The sequence below is a fragment of the Dendropsophus ebraccatus genome, chromosome 1 (assembly GCF_027789765.1).
Source record: "Dendropsophus ebraccatus isolate aDenEbr1 chromosome 1, aDenEbr1.pat, whole genome shotgun sequence".
NCBI classification, from domain to species: domain Eukaryota; kingdom Metazoa; phylum Chordata; class Amphibia; order Anura; family Hylidae; genus Dendropsophus; species Dendropsophus ebraccatus.
This window is the reverse complement of record NC_091454.1, coordinates 40,571,598-40,590,530: the sequence shown is the minus strand read 5'-3', so window position 1 is coordinate 40,590,530 and position 18,933 is coordinate 40,571,598. Positions and strand designations below refer to the sequence as shown.

General features: G+C 46.4%; 1 protein-coding gene across 6 annotated transcripts in view; it reads left to right on the top strand.

Annotated features, from left to right (window-relative positions):
* The window catches only part of LOC138773581 (uncharacterized), a 104,084-nt gene that overhangs the window by 54,397 nt on the left and 30,754 nt on the right, over window positions 1-18,933 (top strand). For 4 of the 6 annotated variants that reach the window (XM_069954124.1, XM_069954129.1, XM_069954125.1 and 1 more), the window contains one exon: window positions 17,685-17,754. The exons of the other annotated variants lie outside the window; for them this stretch is intronic. In XM_069954124.1, the coding sequence (XP_069810225.1) occupies window positions 17,685-17,754 (70 nt within the window). The remainder of the gene's footprint in view (window positions 1-17,684; window positions 17,755-18,933) is intronic. 6 annotated transcript variants of the gene reach the window in all.

The following is an 18,933-nucleotide window of genomic DNA, read 5'->3' as shown; positions in this document are numbered from 1 at the left end:
ATAAGGGGAGTAGAGAAGAGCCCAGTAACTACAGGCCAGTGAGTTTACCATCTGTAGTAGTGAAAATGTTGGAAACTCTTCTAAAAAAGAAGATAATGGATCATCTAAGAATCAACAATTTGATGAATCCAAACCAGCATGGCTTTACTGAGGGACGACCATGTCATTTATTTCTTTGATTATGCCACAAAAGTGCTGGATGAAGGTGGTGCTGTGGATATTGCCTATCTGGACTTCAGCAAAGCCTTTGATACAGTTCCCCATAAAGAGCTGATAGAGAAGTTGGACTTAATCCCTGGATAGTTCAGTGGATTTGTGGTTGGCTGAAGGATAACTATCAGAGGGTTGTTGTTAATAGTGTATATTCCAAGCAGAGACTGGTTACAAGTGGTGTGCCACAAGGGTCTGTTCTGGGTCCTATTCTTTTTAATATGTTTGTAAGTGACATAGGAGAAGGTTTGGTAGGAAAAGCTTGTCTGTTTGCTGACGACACAAAAGTGTGCAACAGGGTTGATATTCCAGGAGGTGTCAGTAATATGGAAAATGATTGAGCTTTGCTAGATAAGTGGTCCAAACAGTGGAATTTGAAGTTCAATGTTTCCAAATGTAAAATAATGCATTTGGGAGGGAGGAATCGTCTATCAGAGTATCACATCGGCAGTACTGTGTTGGAAAAGACTTCAGAAGAGAAGGATTTAGGGGTAGTGATTTCTGACAGCCTTAAAATGAGTCACCAGTGCAACCAGGCGGTGGGGAAAGCAAATCGTATGCTGGGGTGTATAGCTAGAGGTATAACCAGTAGGAAGAGGGAGATTGTGATCCCGCTGTATAGAGCTCTGGTGAGGCCACATCTGGAATACTGTGTCCAGTTCTGGAGACCTCATCTAAAAAAAAGGACATTGATAAAATAGAATGGGTCCAAAGATGGGCTACAAAAATGGTGGAGGTTGTGAGGCATAAACCATATCAGGAAAGACTTAAGGATTTGAATCTGTATAGTCTGGAGGAAAGAAGGGAAAGGGGGGACATGATTAAACCTTTAAGTATGTTAAAGGACTAAATAAGGTTCAAGAGGGGAGTGTTTTTAGTAAAAAACTGAGCTCAAGAACAAGAGGACACAGTGAGAGGTTAGTTGGGGGAAAGATCAGAAGCAATGTGAGAAAATATTATTTTACTCAAAGAGTAGTAGATACCGGGATCAAACTTCCAGCAGAGGTGGTTGGTAAATCTACAATAACATAATTTAAACACGCCTGGGATAAACATACATCTATCCGAAGATAATAAGAAAGAATATACTAAAAGGGCAGACTAGATGGACAAAGTGGTCTTTTTCTGCTGACTATCTACTATGTTTCTATGACCATACCCGACATATAAGACGACCCCCGACTTCTGAGAAGATTTTTTGGGGTTAAAAAGTTGTCTTATACTCCAGAAAATATGGTTTTTTCTGAAAGTAGACACCTTTTACTTTATTGAAGTGGAAGTCCCACAATTTTTTTAATTGACAGACAGGCAAAGGGGTGTGGGAAAATAGTAAAGAACATATGCTTAACCTGTCCCTGTGCCTCCATTTTGTTAATGTTGAGTCTTTTGACAGCCGTTCAATTTTCAGCGGGCATCTGGGTATGTCACGTACCTGGATCCTGCTGCTGAAACGTCAGCCCCTCTGATGGATTGCCCGTTCAGCCAGTCGGTGACTGCAGCGGAGTCCCTTCCCAGTCACTGATTGGCTGAGCAGGCAGTAGTTCAGACGCGTACATGACATTTCAGCAGCAGGATCCTACAGGAGGCTGTGGGAAATCAGTAAGCAGCGCTGCAGGGGCATGGGGATAGGTAAGTATACCTTCTTTATTAGGTTTCGGCACCGCTGTGTCAGAAGGTATACTATGGGAAAGAAGTTTAAATGGGCCTCTGCTCCCCAGACATAAGCAACATAAGTTTGTTTACAGCCCTTGCTTCTGACAGTGGTTATGCACAAAAACATTGTTAAAAGGGAACTATATAATCAGGTTAGAAGAATCTAACCTGCTAATATCTCCTTATAGCACACATCATCGAGAGAGTGCTCACAAAAATTCTGAAACAATGCCGTACAATGGTTAGCTGTCAGTCACAAATGTGTTAAAAACACCAGAAACCGACTAAGCCATCAGAATCTGAAACAAGGAGGCATTCCAGCTTGCAGCAGATCAGGAGCTTGGGAAGGCCTTTTTTCCCCCCTACTTTTTGCACCGAAGAATAAAAATGTTTTTGTTTTATGGAAGTGGAAGCACAGATAGAGCAAAGAGATACCATATATATATATATATATATATATATATATATATATATATATATATATATATATACACTCACCGGCCACTTTATTAGTTACACCATGCTAGTAACGGGTGGTCTTCTGCTGCTGTAGCCCATCTGCCTTAAAATTCGACGTACTGTGCGTTGAGATGCTCTTCTGCCTACCTTAGTTGTAACGGTTGGCTATTTGAGTCACTGTTGCCTTTCTATCAGCTTGAACCAGTCTGCCCATTCTCCTCTGACCTCTGGCATTAACAAGGCATTTCCGCCCACAGAACTGCCGCTCACTGGATGTTTTTTCTTTTTCGGACCATTCTCTGTAAACCCTAGAGATGGTTGTGCGTGAAAATCCCAGTAGATCAGCAGTTTCTGAAATACTCAGACCAGCCCTTCTGGCACCCAACAACCATGCCACGTTCAAAGGCACTCAAATCACCTTTCTTCCCCATACTGATGCTCGGTTTAAACTGCAGGAGATTGTCTTGACCATGTCTACATGCCTAAATGCACTGAGTTGTCGCCATGTGATTGGCTGATTAGAAATTAAGTGGTAACATGCAGTTGGACAGGTGTACCTAATAAAGTGGCCGGTGAGTGTGTGTGTATATATATATATATATATATATATATATATATATATATATATATAATGGCTAACTAACATTGTCAGCAGCTTGATATTCACTTTAAGGCTGCATTCACACGTACTGCATTTGCAGCAAAATCCGCTGAGATATGTGGTACAGTTACGCCCTATGGCTCTATATTTTCGCAGTGGGTTGAAAATGTAGCCACATCCTCCTTAACCAATCTGCAGGGGCTTTATATAAGATAATACGTTAACTGCCTGTGTTCCTGACGTCCCGTTGTGGCGGGACAGCACACTTATTGGCTGAGCGGGACGTCAGTGACCTAGGAGCCTGGGAAGCAGATGGGAGCGCAGCCAGATAATGTATTATCTTGTTTAAAGAAGGATTTCTCAACCTGGGGTACGCACCGCAGGTTGAGGGGGTACGTCGGAGGTGGGGGGAAAATAATCTTTTGCTTTGGGTGTCAGGCTATCACTGAGCATGTCCCGGCACCAATCACAGAGGCAGCTCTCGCCTTCCTTCCCCCAGCAGCTGCTCAAGAGCGTTCTGTGGGGGAAAGGGCTTGGTGAGGCTGCTGGGGGAAGGATGGAGTCACAGGACTCAAAGCAGCAGCAGCCTCCGGTGGACACTCTTCCCCCGCGTGACTTGGCAGGCAGAGAGGAGATGTGACGGCTGGGTGATGCCCCAGCAGTCTGCCAGACCAGCGGGGACTCAAAGAAAGTCAGTGGCGAGGGGGTCGTGGTGCGTGGGCTACCCTGCCAGGTGCTCCTGCAGCAGTGGACTTGGAGATGGGACGCCCCATCCCTACTTTTCGGCACGGGGGGTGATTGACACCCCCCCCCCCCCCGTGCTGACGAGCGGCGCTATTGGCTGATCAATTCAGATCAGCCAATAGCGGCGATCTGCAGCTTTCCAGGTCATCGGTGACCCGATGGCCTGGAAAGCAATGTCGGTCGGTGCTGTCCGAGAACTGCACCGACCACCATTACTGTTAAAAGTAATGGTGGCCACGTCCCTATCACGGCGATATAAGTACCCCAAGAAAGGGTTAAATACCTGCTGTGGACACCTCAGCTAGGTATTGACCCATACTCACCTGATCCAGCGTCCCGATCGTGTCTTCCCGGTTCCGATCGCGTCCTCGTCTTACTCTGCGTCTTCGGCTTTTTCCGGCGGTCCCCTTCGGCAATCATCGGCTCCAGCGTCGTCAAACTTCAGCCTTTTCCAGAATTTGCGTTCTACTGCCCTCTAGCGGCTGATAAGCATTGCACGTAACTGCGCCGCTGATCAGCAACTTCTCCTTTTTGGCGTAGGGTGTTTTTTTTCCTATATCCTACAGCCACGATCTGCTGATAAGTGCAGCATTTATCGGCAACTCCTTTTTTGGTGTAGGTTTTTTTTTTTTTTTTTTTTATACTTAATGGTAAAAAAACATGTAAAAAAACACCATTACACTACACGGAATAAAGTTTTTTTTTTTTTTTTTTATTGTAATTTTTTATTAGATTTTTCAAAAAGACAAGACAGTGCAGGGATAACAAGGAGTAGTATAACGCATTATACATGTCACAGAGCATGTAGCGGGAAGCAAATACTACATAGACAACTCAACATTTTTCTTTAAATCAACCGTGTCAGCGGTGACATGGCCGGTTCCAGTAATCCAGCCAATAGACCCCGAAGGGAACTCATGGAGGGGCAAGAGGAAGTCGCCCTGCAAAATCGGCGTAGTTCAAACCAGCACCCCGTGGGGGCCAAAAGTGTCTATTGTAGAGACACACACCAGACACGACAAACATTGACAAGACAAGGGAGAGTGGAGGAGAGGGGCTAGGTAACAACTGGGGAAGGGAAGGGAAGGGAGGAGGTAGGGGGGAGGGAGGACCTGGACCTTCTAACCTTCATCATTATCTTGCGCACTGAATGAATCCCAAGGAGACCATACAGACTCAAAAAGATCAATTTTGTTATTTAAAGAGGCTGTCATTCTTTCCAAAGCTCTTATTTCTCTTATTCGGGCCTTAACACAGTTGAGGGAGGGAGGATTCGTCTGCTTCCAGCTCCTGGCTATCAAGGTCTTCACTGCCGTTAGTATTGCCAACAATAACTTCCCTGCTTTCTTTCTAATAGTCTTGGGGTAGAGATTAAGGAGACACACTATCGGTTCAGTGGGAACCTCCACCTGAAGAACTGCTGACGCCATGGCGCACACTTCATTCCAAAGAGTCCTAATGAGGGGGCAGTCCCAGAAGATGTGATAGAGTACCCAGGGACCCCATACATCTCCAACACTGGGGGGAGACACTACTATTTAGTTTATTCAGAAGTTCTGGAGTGTGGTACCATAACAACAATAGCTTATAATGGGATTCCTTATACGTGGTGCAGATTGAGGAAGTTGAGGCCCTTTCCCACACTATTGCCCACCTTTCCGGGGATAGTTGCACCCCAAGAGCAGATTCCCATTTAGTCATATACACATGTCTGACCTGGGTTCCCTCCAATGGGGAGTTGAGAATGCGATAAATATCCGAGATAAGTCCTTTTGTGGACGTTCCTGTTCTAACCAATTGCTCAAACCCAGTAGGTTTGGAAAGTGTCAGAGAACCCAGGTGAGACAGCATGAAGTGGCGAAGCCTCAGGTAGGTGAACTGCTCAGTAGGGGGGGGGGAAATCCGATCTATCTCTCAATCGATCGAACGGGAGTAAGGTCCGCGTAAGGGGATAGACTATGTCCGCAAATTGAAAGAGTCGTTTAGTCCCCCATACCCGCACCATTTGTGATTGTAAGCCTAAGGAGAAGGAGGGAAAGTATAAGAAAGAGTTAAGGGGAGAGATTGGGGAGAAGAGGTTAAATTTCACTGAGCAAGAAGACCAGATGTGAAGGGTAAATTTCATCGGGCCCAGGAGAGACAAGTGCGAAGCGCTGGGAGGAGAGGAGTGCCATAGAAAAGAATTTGGGTGGAAAGGCGCCAGCCATATCTTTTCTATCTCCGTCCATTTTCTATATGCGAGGTAGGAGGACCATGCCGGGATCTGCAGGAGATATACAGCCCAGTAATAGTACAACAAGTTAGGGACTGCCAGTCCCCCCTGCGCCTTGCTACACAGCATCACTGACTTAGGAATGCGGTGTCTCTTGCCCTCCCATATGAATCTGAGGATAGCCTTCTGAAGCGCCCTAAGTTCGCTAAGCGGGACTCTAACAGGCAATGTCTCAAAGTAGTATAATAATTTCGGGAGTATAGTCATTTTAATCGAAGCAATGCGACCCAGGAGGGAAATATAGTGGGACGACCATTTAGATAAGAGGACTCTCAGGTCCCTAAAGAGGCTAGGGAAATTGGCGGAATAGAGGGAGGAGTAGGTGGGTGTCAGGTGTATCCCCAAGTATTTCAGATTAGACTTCATCCACCGAAACTTAAAGGATGAACTCGGTTGTGCAATTATTGGATCAGGGAGATTTAATGGCATGGCCTCGGACTTTGATGTATTCACCTTGTACCCTGAAAGGGCCCCAAACCTGGTCAGTAAAGCATGCAGATTAGGCAGGTTGGTCACCTGGTCCGACAACGTGAGCAGAACATCATCTGCAAAGAGCATTATTTTAAACTCCCGACCCCGCACAGAAACCCCTTTAATATCAACATTGCCTCGAACGGCAGCCGCCAGGGGCTCAATGCAAAGGACAAACAGTAAGGGGGATAGAGGGCACCCCTGACGAGTGCCGTTCAAGAGCGGGAAAGTCTCCGATATCATGTGCGGAAACTTGAGGGCTGCAGTGGGTTTTGCATAGAGACCACGGACCGCCCCCATAAAGGAACCCGAAAAGCCCATACACTTCAGCGTCTCAAACATAAAAGGCCATCCCAGGCGATCAAACGCTTTCTCTGCGTCAAAACTCAAGACCACTGCAGAATCATCTTGCAGGTTGACAGCGTCTATGAAGTCTATCGCTCGCCTGGTATTATCACCACCCTGACTGCCCGGGACAAAGCCTACCTGATCTGCATGCACCAAGGAGGGTAGCCAATATCCCAACCTAGTGGCTAGGAGTTTCGTATAGAGTTTAAAGTCCGAGTTCAGTAAGGAAATCGGCCTATAATTTCTACAGTCAGTGGGATCTTTACCCGGCTTGGGGATGAGTGTGAGGTAGGAATGTGACATGGCGGGTGGAATAGGAGCTCCCTGTAAGAAAGAATTAAATAGTGAGACCAGTCTTGGAGCCAACTCAGCAGCAAAAGTTTTATAATGTAGGTAAGTAAAACCATCCGGCCCAGGTGCCCGCCCCGACGGGAGCGACTTGAAGACCTCCAAGAGTTCTTCCAGTGTAATTGGAGCATTCAACGCCTCACACGCCTCAGAAGAGAGGGAGGGCAAGTCACATTCTTGCAGGAAGGCAGTGAGAAGCCGGGAGCGGGCCTCCGGGTCAGATGGGAGAGTAGAGGGCAGGGAATATAGTTTAGAGTAGTACTGAGTGAAAATGGATGAGATATCTTTAGGGTGATGCACAAGGTTACCCCTGGCGTCCATGAGGGCCTGAGGAGACTGTGCAGCTGAGCGGTCATTAAGCATACGAGCCAGCAAGGTGTGAGCCTTGTTGCCCTTTTCGTAAAACCGCTCTTTGGAGTAGAGAAGAAGTTTCTCCACTTTTACAAGCGCTAACTCTTTGAGGCGTGCCCTAGCTGCAGTCAGTCTACCCAGTACCCGCAAGGAGGGATTTAATGTAAGCCTGTGTTCAAGATCTTTAATGTCCTGCTTAAGTTTGAGGGCTTGAGCCTGGGCGTCTCTCTTGTGACGAGAGCTAAGGGCTATACAATGACCCCTAACCACTGCTTTGTGCGCTTCCCATAAAATTGATTCTGAGCTGACTGATCCCTCGTTTTCAAGAAAGTAGGTGGAGATACTAGTCCTAATGGAGTCCCTAGAGAGCTGGTACTTAAGTAAACTGTCATTTAGCCGCCAGTGACACTGGCGAGTAGGGGACTGGAGGGCTTTAAGTGTAATCACTACTGGACCATGATCTGACCAGGCTATAGGTTCAATAGATGCCTTTTCCAGGAGGCGCACAGTTGGGATATTACCGAAAAAATAGTCTATACGGGAATGTACTTTGTGAGTGTGGGAATAAAATGTATACGTTTTCTCCGAGGGGTGATCTAGTCGCCATAAATCATAGAGGTGATGCTTACGAATGAGTTTGCGAAATTCCTTAGAAGTCCGAACCTGCTCAGCAGGGACCCGTCCGCCTACTGCTGAATGTCTATCCAGTAGGTCGGAGAATGAGACATTAAAGTCTCCACCCAGGATTTTGGGCATCGAAGGGTACTTGGCCAATCTATTAAGAACCCGGTGGAGAAAAGGTATTTGCGATCTGTTTGGGGCATACACGTTACAAAACACCACCTGACGTCCATGAAGGACTCCCTCAACAATAACAAACCTCCCCCCTGGGTCAGCATATGAGGAAGTAAGTTGGATGGGGGAGGAACGAGAGAAGAGTATAGCTACCCCCGCCACTTTCCACCCACTAGATGCAGAAACTACCAGGGGATAGGCATGTTTTGTGAAGTTAAAATTAGCCATACCATCAAAGTGTGTCTCCTGGAGGAATGCCACATCCGCCTTCAAAGCGCGGAGTTCCCTCAGAGCTAAACGCCTTTTCACATTAGAATTAAGGCCTTTAACATTTAGAGATATTAAATTAATCATTGGAGAGAATGTAAGAGCCTCTATTGCCTATGTAGCAGCTTACCAGAGCCCGACAGCCAGGAGGTGGAATCATTCGTGGGTAGGGTGCCATCCAGCGAAGGTCTAGGAAGAAGACAGAAGGAGAAAGGAAACACAGGGAAAACAGTACACTAAACACAGACATACAATGAACATATAACACCAAGCCCGTGAGGGCATAGGGTACACGACCCAAAATCCCGTGTTCAAACGTCAGGGAAGGGGTAAGAGAATAAGTCAAAAACATCAGTAGGAACAAACAAAAGAGAGGGAAAAAAAAAAAAAAAAAAAAAGTGCCAACCCGAGGGTTAAAGGCAAATCACCCCGGGGGGGGGGGGGGGGGGGGGGTCGGCAGGGGGGTACCAAGAGAACAAAAACACTGAAACGTGCAAAACAGTAAAAACAAGCTGGTTAACACCGAGCAAGACCGCACGGCTATAAGAACAATTATACTAAGACCCTAATATAAGAGACCAATCGACATACGGAAGAGGTAATATACTAAATATAGACAAACAGTATTATTCAGGTGGGAGGATTCTGCTCAGGATGTGTTGGGGATCCGGAGCCCCCTGAGCGCGATCTTCTCCATTTCTGGCTTACGGACTGCCAAACTGCGGGCGGAGGAGGGGGTGGAGGAGCAAGAGTCCACTCCGAGATCTTTGGCACGGGGATCTCAAGACTGTTGCAAAATGTGGGGAGATCATTGAGGGTGCGTAGAGTGGCAGAACGGCCATCCCTTCTGGCTGTAAGGGCAAACGGGATGTTCCATCTATAGGGTATTTCAAAGTCCCTCAAGGTACCCAGAAGGGGGCGTAAGAGTCGCCTTTTCTGAAGGGTGATCCAGGACAGGTCCGGGAAGATCTGGACAGGGGCGCCATCGAACTCCAAGTCACGAAGAGAGCGGGCCGGGCCTTCTTCATTACGGCTTCTTTAATGGTGAAATCATGCACACAGCAAATAACGTCTCTTGGGGCTCCCGAAGTGGGTTTTGGTTTAAGAGCACCACGTGCCCTGTCCAATTTGATTTTGTGGGAGGATGGTTCGCCCAGGATGGTGTTAAAGAGGCCCTCCAAGGTATCCGCTAAGTCATTATCATGCGTGGCTTCTGACTCTGATATTATTTCGCCTGCCCCGATTATCAAGGTCCTCCACATGTCGCTGCATCTCATCAAGTGCTGACGTTTGCGTGCAGATAGTGGATTGCAATTGGTGAATATAGATCAGAGTGGAGTCATGCTCATCCTCCAGCGAGTCAACACGTTGGGAGATATGGTGAATATCTTTTCTGACCTCCGCTATTTCAGTTCTGCAGGCCCTCACCTCCGATATTAGAGATTTAAAGTCCCTTTTAGTGGGGAGGTGCGACAGCAATTCTTTGAGTCCCTTTTGTGAGGCAGCACCAGTGCAAGAGGCATCAGTCGCAATCAGTCTGCTGGGGCCAATCACCCTCTAAGTGTGCTGATTTATTCGAGCGGGAGGGAGTCTTGTGCGTGACAGAGGCTTGAGAGGTTTTATTTTTCTCCCCACGCTGGGGCTTAGGGACGGTAGCCATCTTTGAGGAAGTAATGTGGCGCTGCCCCTTTAAATGCGGGTCTGCAGCAGCCTCTGTGCCCGAACTGAGCGGAGGATCTGTGTCCTGATAGTCCCCCTCACCCTGGTTGAGCTGCTGGGTGTCTGGGGATCCGCCGGTATGTGGCAGGGATGCTGGGAGCAGCTACTGCGAGGGCAGCCCTGTAGGCAAGATGGCGCCGCGTCACGCGCCTGTAGCTCCGTTTCCCGCCTCCGACCCCTATGCAGAGTTCCGTGCTCCTCCTCACCTGATCCCAGTGGCTGGGGTGTGCAGGCTGGTGGCAGACTCTGCGAGCGGGCACCGTCACAGGTGGCACTCTGAGACCGTCCGGAAGGCGCAGGGACTGGGAGCTCCGTCACCGAGGCCGCGGCACCTCGTGTGAGGTAATGGTATAACGTTCTCGGGCGGGAACCGGGTCGGGCTATAGGGGAAGCTGATCTCTCCGTCCTCCGGTGTCTCTTCCGCATGAGTAGGGGGTAAATATAGCTTTCGGGTCACTTATTCAGCCGCGCGGCCCGGGAGCTCTCTCACCAGACGTCCACTCTCATCGGCAGCTCGCCCCGCCCCCCCCCCCCCCCCCAGGAATAAAGTTTTACACTACACCACTACACATTTACATACCCCATGTACCAATCCCCATATAAAATGGCCCCCTGGGTGTTTTGGGCGTCGGACGCATACATTATTATTGCCTCTGACACCAAAACAGCCAGTGAGGATCCTTTTTTCCTCCATTCATCCTCATCCTCATCATCCAGTGACGTGTCTGCCCCCCAGACACGTCTTTTCCGCCAGTACCGTCCCAATAAGAGATGACGGTATGGCGTGAAATTCTCCAAACTCTGTGAGCGTACCTCAGGGTACACTTACAGATTACACACTGTGGAATGGCGAAGGATAACCCTTTGTGCATTTCGCATCTGGCACCCGCCGGCGGACTGATGCGGGCGCGCACGTCTCCGCACATGTCATAGACTCCATTCTATGCATGGGCGGATTCCATCGTCCATCCAAAGAATGAACACATTCATTCTTTGGACGGAGGGCGGAATCCGCCTGTACATAGCATGGAGTCTATGACATGTGCGGAGACACGTGCCTGCATTAGTCCGCCGGCGGGTGCCAGCTGCGAAATGCACAAAGGGTTATCGTTCGCCATTCCGCAGTGTGCACGTACCTTTAGAGTGTATGAAGGAAGGGACCCCCCCCCCCGCCCCATCCTCCGAGTTAGTGGGAAGATCGTTTGGGACCTGATCTTTCCACTGCTGGATAAAGGTTACCACCTGTACGGGGATAACTTTTATACCAGCACCCCCCTCTTCTGGTCCCTCCCTGCCCGAGCTACTGTAGCTTGCGGCACGATCTGAAAATATCAGAAGCAGTAATAGAGCCCTAATATTTAGCAGTTATGGAGCGGACCCAGCGCTTCTGGATATGAAGGACCCCGTATCGCACCAGGACAACATTTTCCAGGTGACGTCCCGCACACAAGAGAACGGGAGACCCCAGAAGAAGTGCAGAGTGTGGTGTAACAGGGGGATCAGGAAGGACACCATTTTCCAGTGTGACACCTGTCCTGATCACCCCGGCCTCTGCATACAGGGTCGCTTCAAGGCGTACCACACGTAATTTGAGATCTACATTTTCTAAATTCTTCCCCTTATTCCTATTTCAGGGGTCTCGTTGATCCAGGGATTATTCTGATTGCCATTATGGAGTCGGGAAGGAATTTTTTCCCTGTGATGAAGCTATTGTTGTCTGCCTTACGAGGGTTTTTTGCCTTCCTCTGGATCAACACAGGTTGAATTTGATGGACACCTGTCCTTTTCAACCTTATAAACTAATAATTGGCCTAATACCCCCAAATAAATTAGAATTTTCCCTTTCCCCAGCTTAATAGGCATGGCCGCCATTCCCATTAGAGACTTGCCATAATGTAATTACAAAGCTCCTGTGCGGCCAGGACAGTAGAAACTCCCCACAAGTGACCCCATTCTGGAAACTACAACCCGTAAGGAATCTAACAAGGGGGGCAGCCGGGATATGGGCCCCTGGTGACTCGCACATTTGTGCCGTGAAAATGAAAAAAAATGGGATTTTTTATTTTCACACCACATGTTCTACATATGTGCCTGTTACCAGTGGGGTCCATATGCTCACTGCACCCCTTGTTAGATTCGTTATGGGGTGCAGTTTCCAGAATGGGGTCACATGTGGGGGTTTTCTACTGTCCTGGTAGCACAGGAGCTTTTTAATTGCGACATAGCCTCCATCCTCCATTCCAGCCTCTAAATGGCGCTCTGTCCCTTTGGTGGCTTGCCCTGTGCCCATATGGCACATTATGTCCACATGTAGAGTATTTTCGTACTCAGGGGATATTACCCTACACGTTTTGCGTTCATTTCCTTTTTTTACCCCTTGTGGAAATGGAAAAAATCAAGGCTAGACCAACATTTAGAGTAAAAAAAAAAAAAAATTTTTTATACTAAATCATTGATCTTGTCTTGATTTTCATTTTAACAAGGGGTTAAAAGATTCAAAAAAAAACACAAAATGTGTTGAGCAATTTCCCCTGAGTACGGAAATACCCCACATGTGGACTTAAGGCGACATGCGGGTGCAGGGTAAGCCTCCAAAGGGAAGGAGCGCCATTTGGCTTTTGGAGGCTGGATTTGGCTGGAATGGATTTCGAGGGCCATGGTGCAATTAAAAGGCCCCTGTGTTGCCAAGACAGTTGAAACCCCCCACAAGTGACCCCATTATGGAAACTACACCCCTCAAGGATTGTAACAAGGGGTGCAGTGAGCATATGGCCCCACTGGTGACGGGCACAAATGTGGAACAATGTGGCGTGAAAGTGAAATACAATGGTGCCTTGGATTAGGAGCATAATTCGTTCCGGGACCGTGCTTGTAATCCAAATCCACTCTTATACCAAAGCAAATTTTCCCATAAGAAATCATTGAAATGTAGACAATTGGTTCCACACCCCAAAAATCATTTTATAATCATTATAGCAGCAGTGTGTATAGCTGAGCGTGAGTGCAAGCACATTATAGCAGCAGTGTGTATAGCTGAGTGTGAGTGCAAGCACATTATAGCAGCAGTGTGTATAGCTGAGTGTGAGTGCAAGCACATTATAGCAGGAATGGAGAGGATGGGAAACACAAGGACTGATTGAGACTGCAGGGAGCATGAAGGAATGAGCAGGGCAGATGTGGGCACATACATGCAGCGCTCTCTGTCTGGGGCGAGAGGGTTAAAGCTATAAAGAGATTACCCCACAGTCCTGTCCCCTGATGCAAGCCCCAGCCTGAAGTGGATCTGTTGTAAATTGGAAGGTGAGAGAGACTTCCTGGGTCAGAGTACTGTGCTGCAGACCCCGCTATGCAGGCCATGCCCCTCCCCCACTCACGCTCCCACCCGATACCAGGAGCTCTTAAACCAAAGCAATGCTCTTAAACCAAGTCACAATTTTGAAAAACTGTGAGCTCTTCTTGCAAAACGCTCTTAAACCAAGTTACTCTTAAACCAAGGTACCACTGTATTACATTTTTTACACTATAATGTTAGTCTAGCCTTGATTTTTTCATTTTCACAAGGTGTTAAAAGATAAAAAACACACAATGTGTAGAGCAATTTCCCCTGAGTCTGTAAATACCCCACATGTGGACATAAAGCGCCATGTGGGCGCAGGGCTAGCCTCCGAAGGGAAGGAGTGCCATTTGTATTTTGGAGGCTGGATTTGGATAGAATGGATGATGAACGCCATGTCGCATTTACAGAGCCGTCGTGCTGCCAAAACACTGGAAACCCCCCACAAGTGACCCCATTCTGGAAACTACACCCCTCAAGGAATCTAACAAGGGGAGCAATGAGGATATGGACCCCTTGATAACGGGCACATTTGTGCCGTGAAAGTGAAAAAATTTTCCCTTTTACGTCACATTGTTCCACATTTGTGCCCGTCACCAGTGGGGTCCATTTGCTCACTGCACCCCTTGTTAGATTCCTTGAGGGGTGTAGTTTCCAGTGTTTTGGCAGCACGAGGGCTCTGTAAATGCGACATGACCCTTGAAATTCATTCCAGTAAAATCCAGCTTGCAAAGGCCAATTGGCACTCCTTCCCTTTTGGAGGCTTGTTCTGTGCCCACTTGGCACTTTATGTTCACATGTGGGGTATTTCCGTACTCGGGAGAAACTGCGCTACACGGTTTTGGGGTTTTTATTCCTTTTATCCCTTTGTGAAAATGAAAAATTGAATACTAGAACAACGTTTTAGTGTAAAAAATAATTTTTTCTTTTTTTTCACGCCACATTGTTCTGAAAATCTGTGAAGCACCTGTGGGGTCCAAATGCTCAGCGCACCCCTTGTTACATTCCTTGAGGGGTGTAGTTTTCTAAATGGTGTCCCTTTTAGGGGTGTTTTTTAGGTTTTGGCACCCCAGAGCCTCTGCCAACCTGAAGTGGTACAGTCAAAAATTACCAAATATAACAGAGGCGTTGAAATTTGCTAGGCGCTCCTTTGTATCTGAGGCTTGTGGTTGCGTCAAATAGCGCAATAGGGCCACATATGGGGTATTTCTATAAACTGCAGAAACGGGGCAATCAATATTGGGGTGCATTTCTCGGGTAATAGGTTTATCATTATGAAAGATATTGGATTACATTAAAATCTCTTATTTCTTACATACTTAGCTTTTATTTCTGTGACTCTCCTAAAGGGTTAAAAAACTTTCCGGATGTGCTTTTGCAGAGTTTGGGGGGTGCAGTTTCTGAAATGGGGTGCTTTGTGGGGCTTTTAAACATACAGTCCCCTCAAATACACTTTAAACCTGAAAAGGTCCCTAAAAATATCTGATTTTGAAATTTTACTGAACATTTGGAAATGTTCTGCTAATGTTTTAAGATTTCTATTGTCTAAAAAAAGTGAAAGATAGCTTAATAAATGCCACCAACATAAACTAGACTAAAGTTGGTAATGCTATTTAATATATAATTTATGTGGCATAACCATTTTCTGTATAAGCAGAAAAGTTTCAAAGTTGGAAAAATGCAATTTTTCACAATTTTTCATGTTATTTTGTTTTTTTTCATAAAGATTCGTTATAAGTATTGACTCCAATTTACCAGAAATGTAAAGTACAATATGTCAGGAGAAAACAATCTCAAAATCAGCCGGATCCCCAAGTTATTAATGAATAAAGTGACACAGGTCATATTCATAAAATTTGCCTCGGTCCTTAAGGCCCGGCTCTTAAGGGGTTAATACAATATGGGGACACAACTGGAGGCATTATTACTATATTGAGCACAGCAGGAGGCATTATTACTATATGGAGGGCACACCGGGGGGCATTATTACTATACAGGGGATCCTTCATACAGGGGCAACCCACGCGTAGTCACTTAACTGCAGATGATACCAAACAGCAGAATTACTACTGTATTCCTATAAGTTCTTAAAGGAAATGTCAGGAGCCTAAGATGTTTGTCTGGCAGTTTTTCTGGCAAGAGATGAATTGTAGCCGCAAGAAATCATCATGGGCCGGATCGAGAAGAAAACATGGGGAGGTATCTTGACTACATGAGGACATATTTGGCTGCAATGAGGAGATATCTAGCTGCATGGGGAAGGTATCTGTCTACATTGGGGGAGGTATCTGGCTACATAGAAGGAGGAATCTTGACAACATGGGGAGATATCTGACTACTTGGGGGGACTTATCTGACTACATGGGGGGGACATGATCCAACTCCATGGGGCAGATCTGGCTGAAATGGGCATATCCAGCTTCAGGGAACAAATCCGTCTGGAAGAGACATATCCACCTACAGGGGACATACCTGGCACCTAAAAACATATCTAAATGCAGGGAGCATACCTAGCTACAGACAGCATACCTGGCTGCAAGGGGCATATCTGGCTCCATAGGACATACCTGGATGGAAGAGGCATATCTAGCTGAAAGGGGTATATGTGGCTGGAAAGGATGTATTTGGCTGAAGGGGACATATCTGGCTTCAGGGGCATACCTAGCTGAAAGGGACATATCATGCTTTACCTGCCCGTGCTCCGCCTGCTTCTCTGGATCACAGCTCTCTGACGGCCTGCTCATTGCGCTGTCCTGCTGCAGCCACTGATTGGATGAGCAGGCTGTCAATCAACCACGAGGCTGAGAAGCAGGTAAGAGTGCAGGCAGGTAAGCATGATCTGTGCAAGGTCCGGCAGCTAACTAGTTAAAGGAGATGTCCAGCAAAAAAAATTTAATAATGTATTGCCCACCAAAAAGTTACGGGAAATGCTTATAAAGTGCTTTTTCCCTGCACTTACTACTGCATCAAGGCTTCACTTCCTGGATAACATGGAGATGTCACTTCCTGGATAAAATGGTGATGTTACGACCCGACTCCCAGAGCTGTGCGGGCTGTGGCTGCTGGAGAGGATGATGTCAGGGGGACTCAGGGCACAGCCCGCACAGCTCTGGAGGTCGGGACCTCACCATGTTATTACAGGAAGTGAAGCCTTGCTGCAGTAGTAAGTGCAGGGAAAAAAGCACTTTATAAGCATTTTCCGTAATAAGTGTATATTAGTGATTTGCATAACTTTTGGGGGAGCAATACAATAGTTCAATAAAAATTTTCTCTGGACTTCTCCTTTAACCCCTAGGCGACCCTGGGCGTACCTGTACGTCCCAAGGTCGCCTAGATAACTTCAAAGTGGGGCCGCGCGCCGGCTCCGCTCTGAACCGCCGCGGTCCCGGGTGCAGCATGTATCGCCGTGCCAGTTAATCAAGTTTTCAGATGCAGCTGTCAAAGTTGACAGCTGCATCTGAAAACTGACTGCAGCCGATTCCCTGGTGTCTAGTAGGGCGGATCGCCCCCGCCGTGACATAGGAGGGGTGATCCTTGCTTCCCCACCCGGCCGGGGTCTGCGCTGATCCCGGCTCGGCACTCGATATGTTTGTTTTTTTTAAATTTCACCACACATTGAATTTTTTTCTGGTTTTGCAGTGTACTTTATGAAAAAATTCAGCCTGTCATTGCAAAGTACAATTAGTGGCGCAAAAAATAAGGGCTCATGTGGGTCTCTAGGTGAAAAAATGCAAGTGCTAAGTGCTATGTATGGCACAAGGAGGAACAAACAGAAGTGCAAAAATGCAAATTGGCACGGTCCTCTAAGGGTTAAATAGGCAGTGGCCATAACAGTACAGAGTGTCACAGCTGATTTTGCTGCGAAAAGTATGTGTGAATCTACCCTAAGGCAATGTTTATAATGGATTGCATGCTTGGGGGTACTCGGTTGGAACATCTCGTCGCATGGGGGTACTTGGCTTAAAAAGGTTGAGAAACACGGGTTTGAAGGCCCACAGTTGATCAGTTTAAGAGGATGGGACTTCAAATCCGCTAAGAATTCGGTATTTGTGAACACAGCCTAAGGATCTACAATATGACTTTAATGAACATGGATTGCCTTTATATTCTAGGATGAACACAGTTCTGACCAAGCCTGCACCATCTCGATGGAATGTGAAGAAGACAATGCTTATTATGATGGTAACATTTGTATAATGAATTTTCTTGTGTATGTAAAAATGTACCTACTTGTATGTCTGTCCCCTCCTGTGCTGCACTTCCCTGTGTCTGTCCCCTCCTGTGCTGCACTTCCTTGTGTCTGTCCCCTGCTGTGCTGCACTTCCTTGTGTCTGTGTTGCACAAGACAAACCTTCCCACTTTACCGTAGTGGTGTGCCACCTAAGCCACAGCACCACTAAATAAAAAAAATCCTCAATAACCTTGTAAAGTATCACTGTCATTATAACTTTCTAAATCAACAGATTAAAAAATTGTCAACTGTAAATTTGCTTTATTTCAAAGTTATCATGCATTAAAGCAAAGTTATACTTACTTATCTAGGTCCAGTCTAGGGCAGCTTTTTAGTCTTGTGCTGTTTGAACTGTAACTTCATGTGTTTAGTCTCTTTTTCAATGTGTCCACCAATCAAATGACTGCCCTCTCTGTAAGCTCTCAGATGACCGGGACCGCCTGCGTTTAGTCTCTCTTTTTTTTCTTCCTCCCAACCAACACAAGACTAAAAAGCTACCTTCAGCATGATAACTAAAAAAAAGAAATGAATGTAAATTGCAAACTTGCTTTATATCACATCTACTGTTAATTTAAATTTTGAAAGTTATAACGACCGGTACAATTTAAGATGCGGTTTAAAGTGTCAAAATACATGACAAAAATCTGAGGCTACCCTGAGAGGATCTGCCATGTATTGTGAACATCCATTTAATCTTCTGTGCTACCTTTCAGATCTCTGCCTGTTCAATATAAAAAAAAATTAGTCAGCACCTAGTGAAGTGAAATGTGCAGGTCTGCTATGACTGTGCCGCAGAAACAAACAAAACATGCCAGACTTCACAAACACTATATGCAAACTTTGATATATGATTGATTAATATATGCAAACATTGGGGAGATTTATCAAACATGGTGTTAATTGAAACTGGCTCAGTTGCCCCTAGCAACCAATCAGATTCCACCTTTCATTTTCCAAAGAGTCTGTGAGGAATAAAAGGTGGAATCTGATTGGTTCCTAGGGGCAACTGAGCCAGTTTCACTTTATACCATGTTTGATAAATCTCCTCCATTGGGTATATGGAAGAGTCAGACGCCATAGACTTACATTATGAGCCCGACTCATAATGACTGGCCATTTATAAAGAAGTC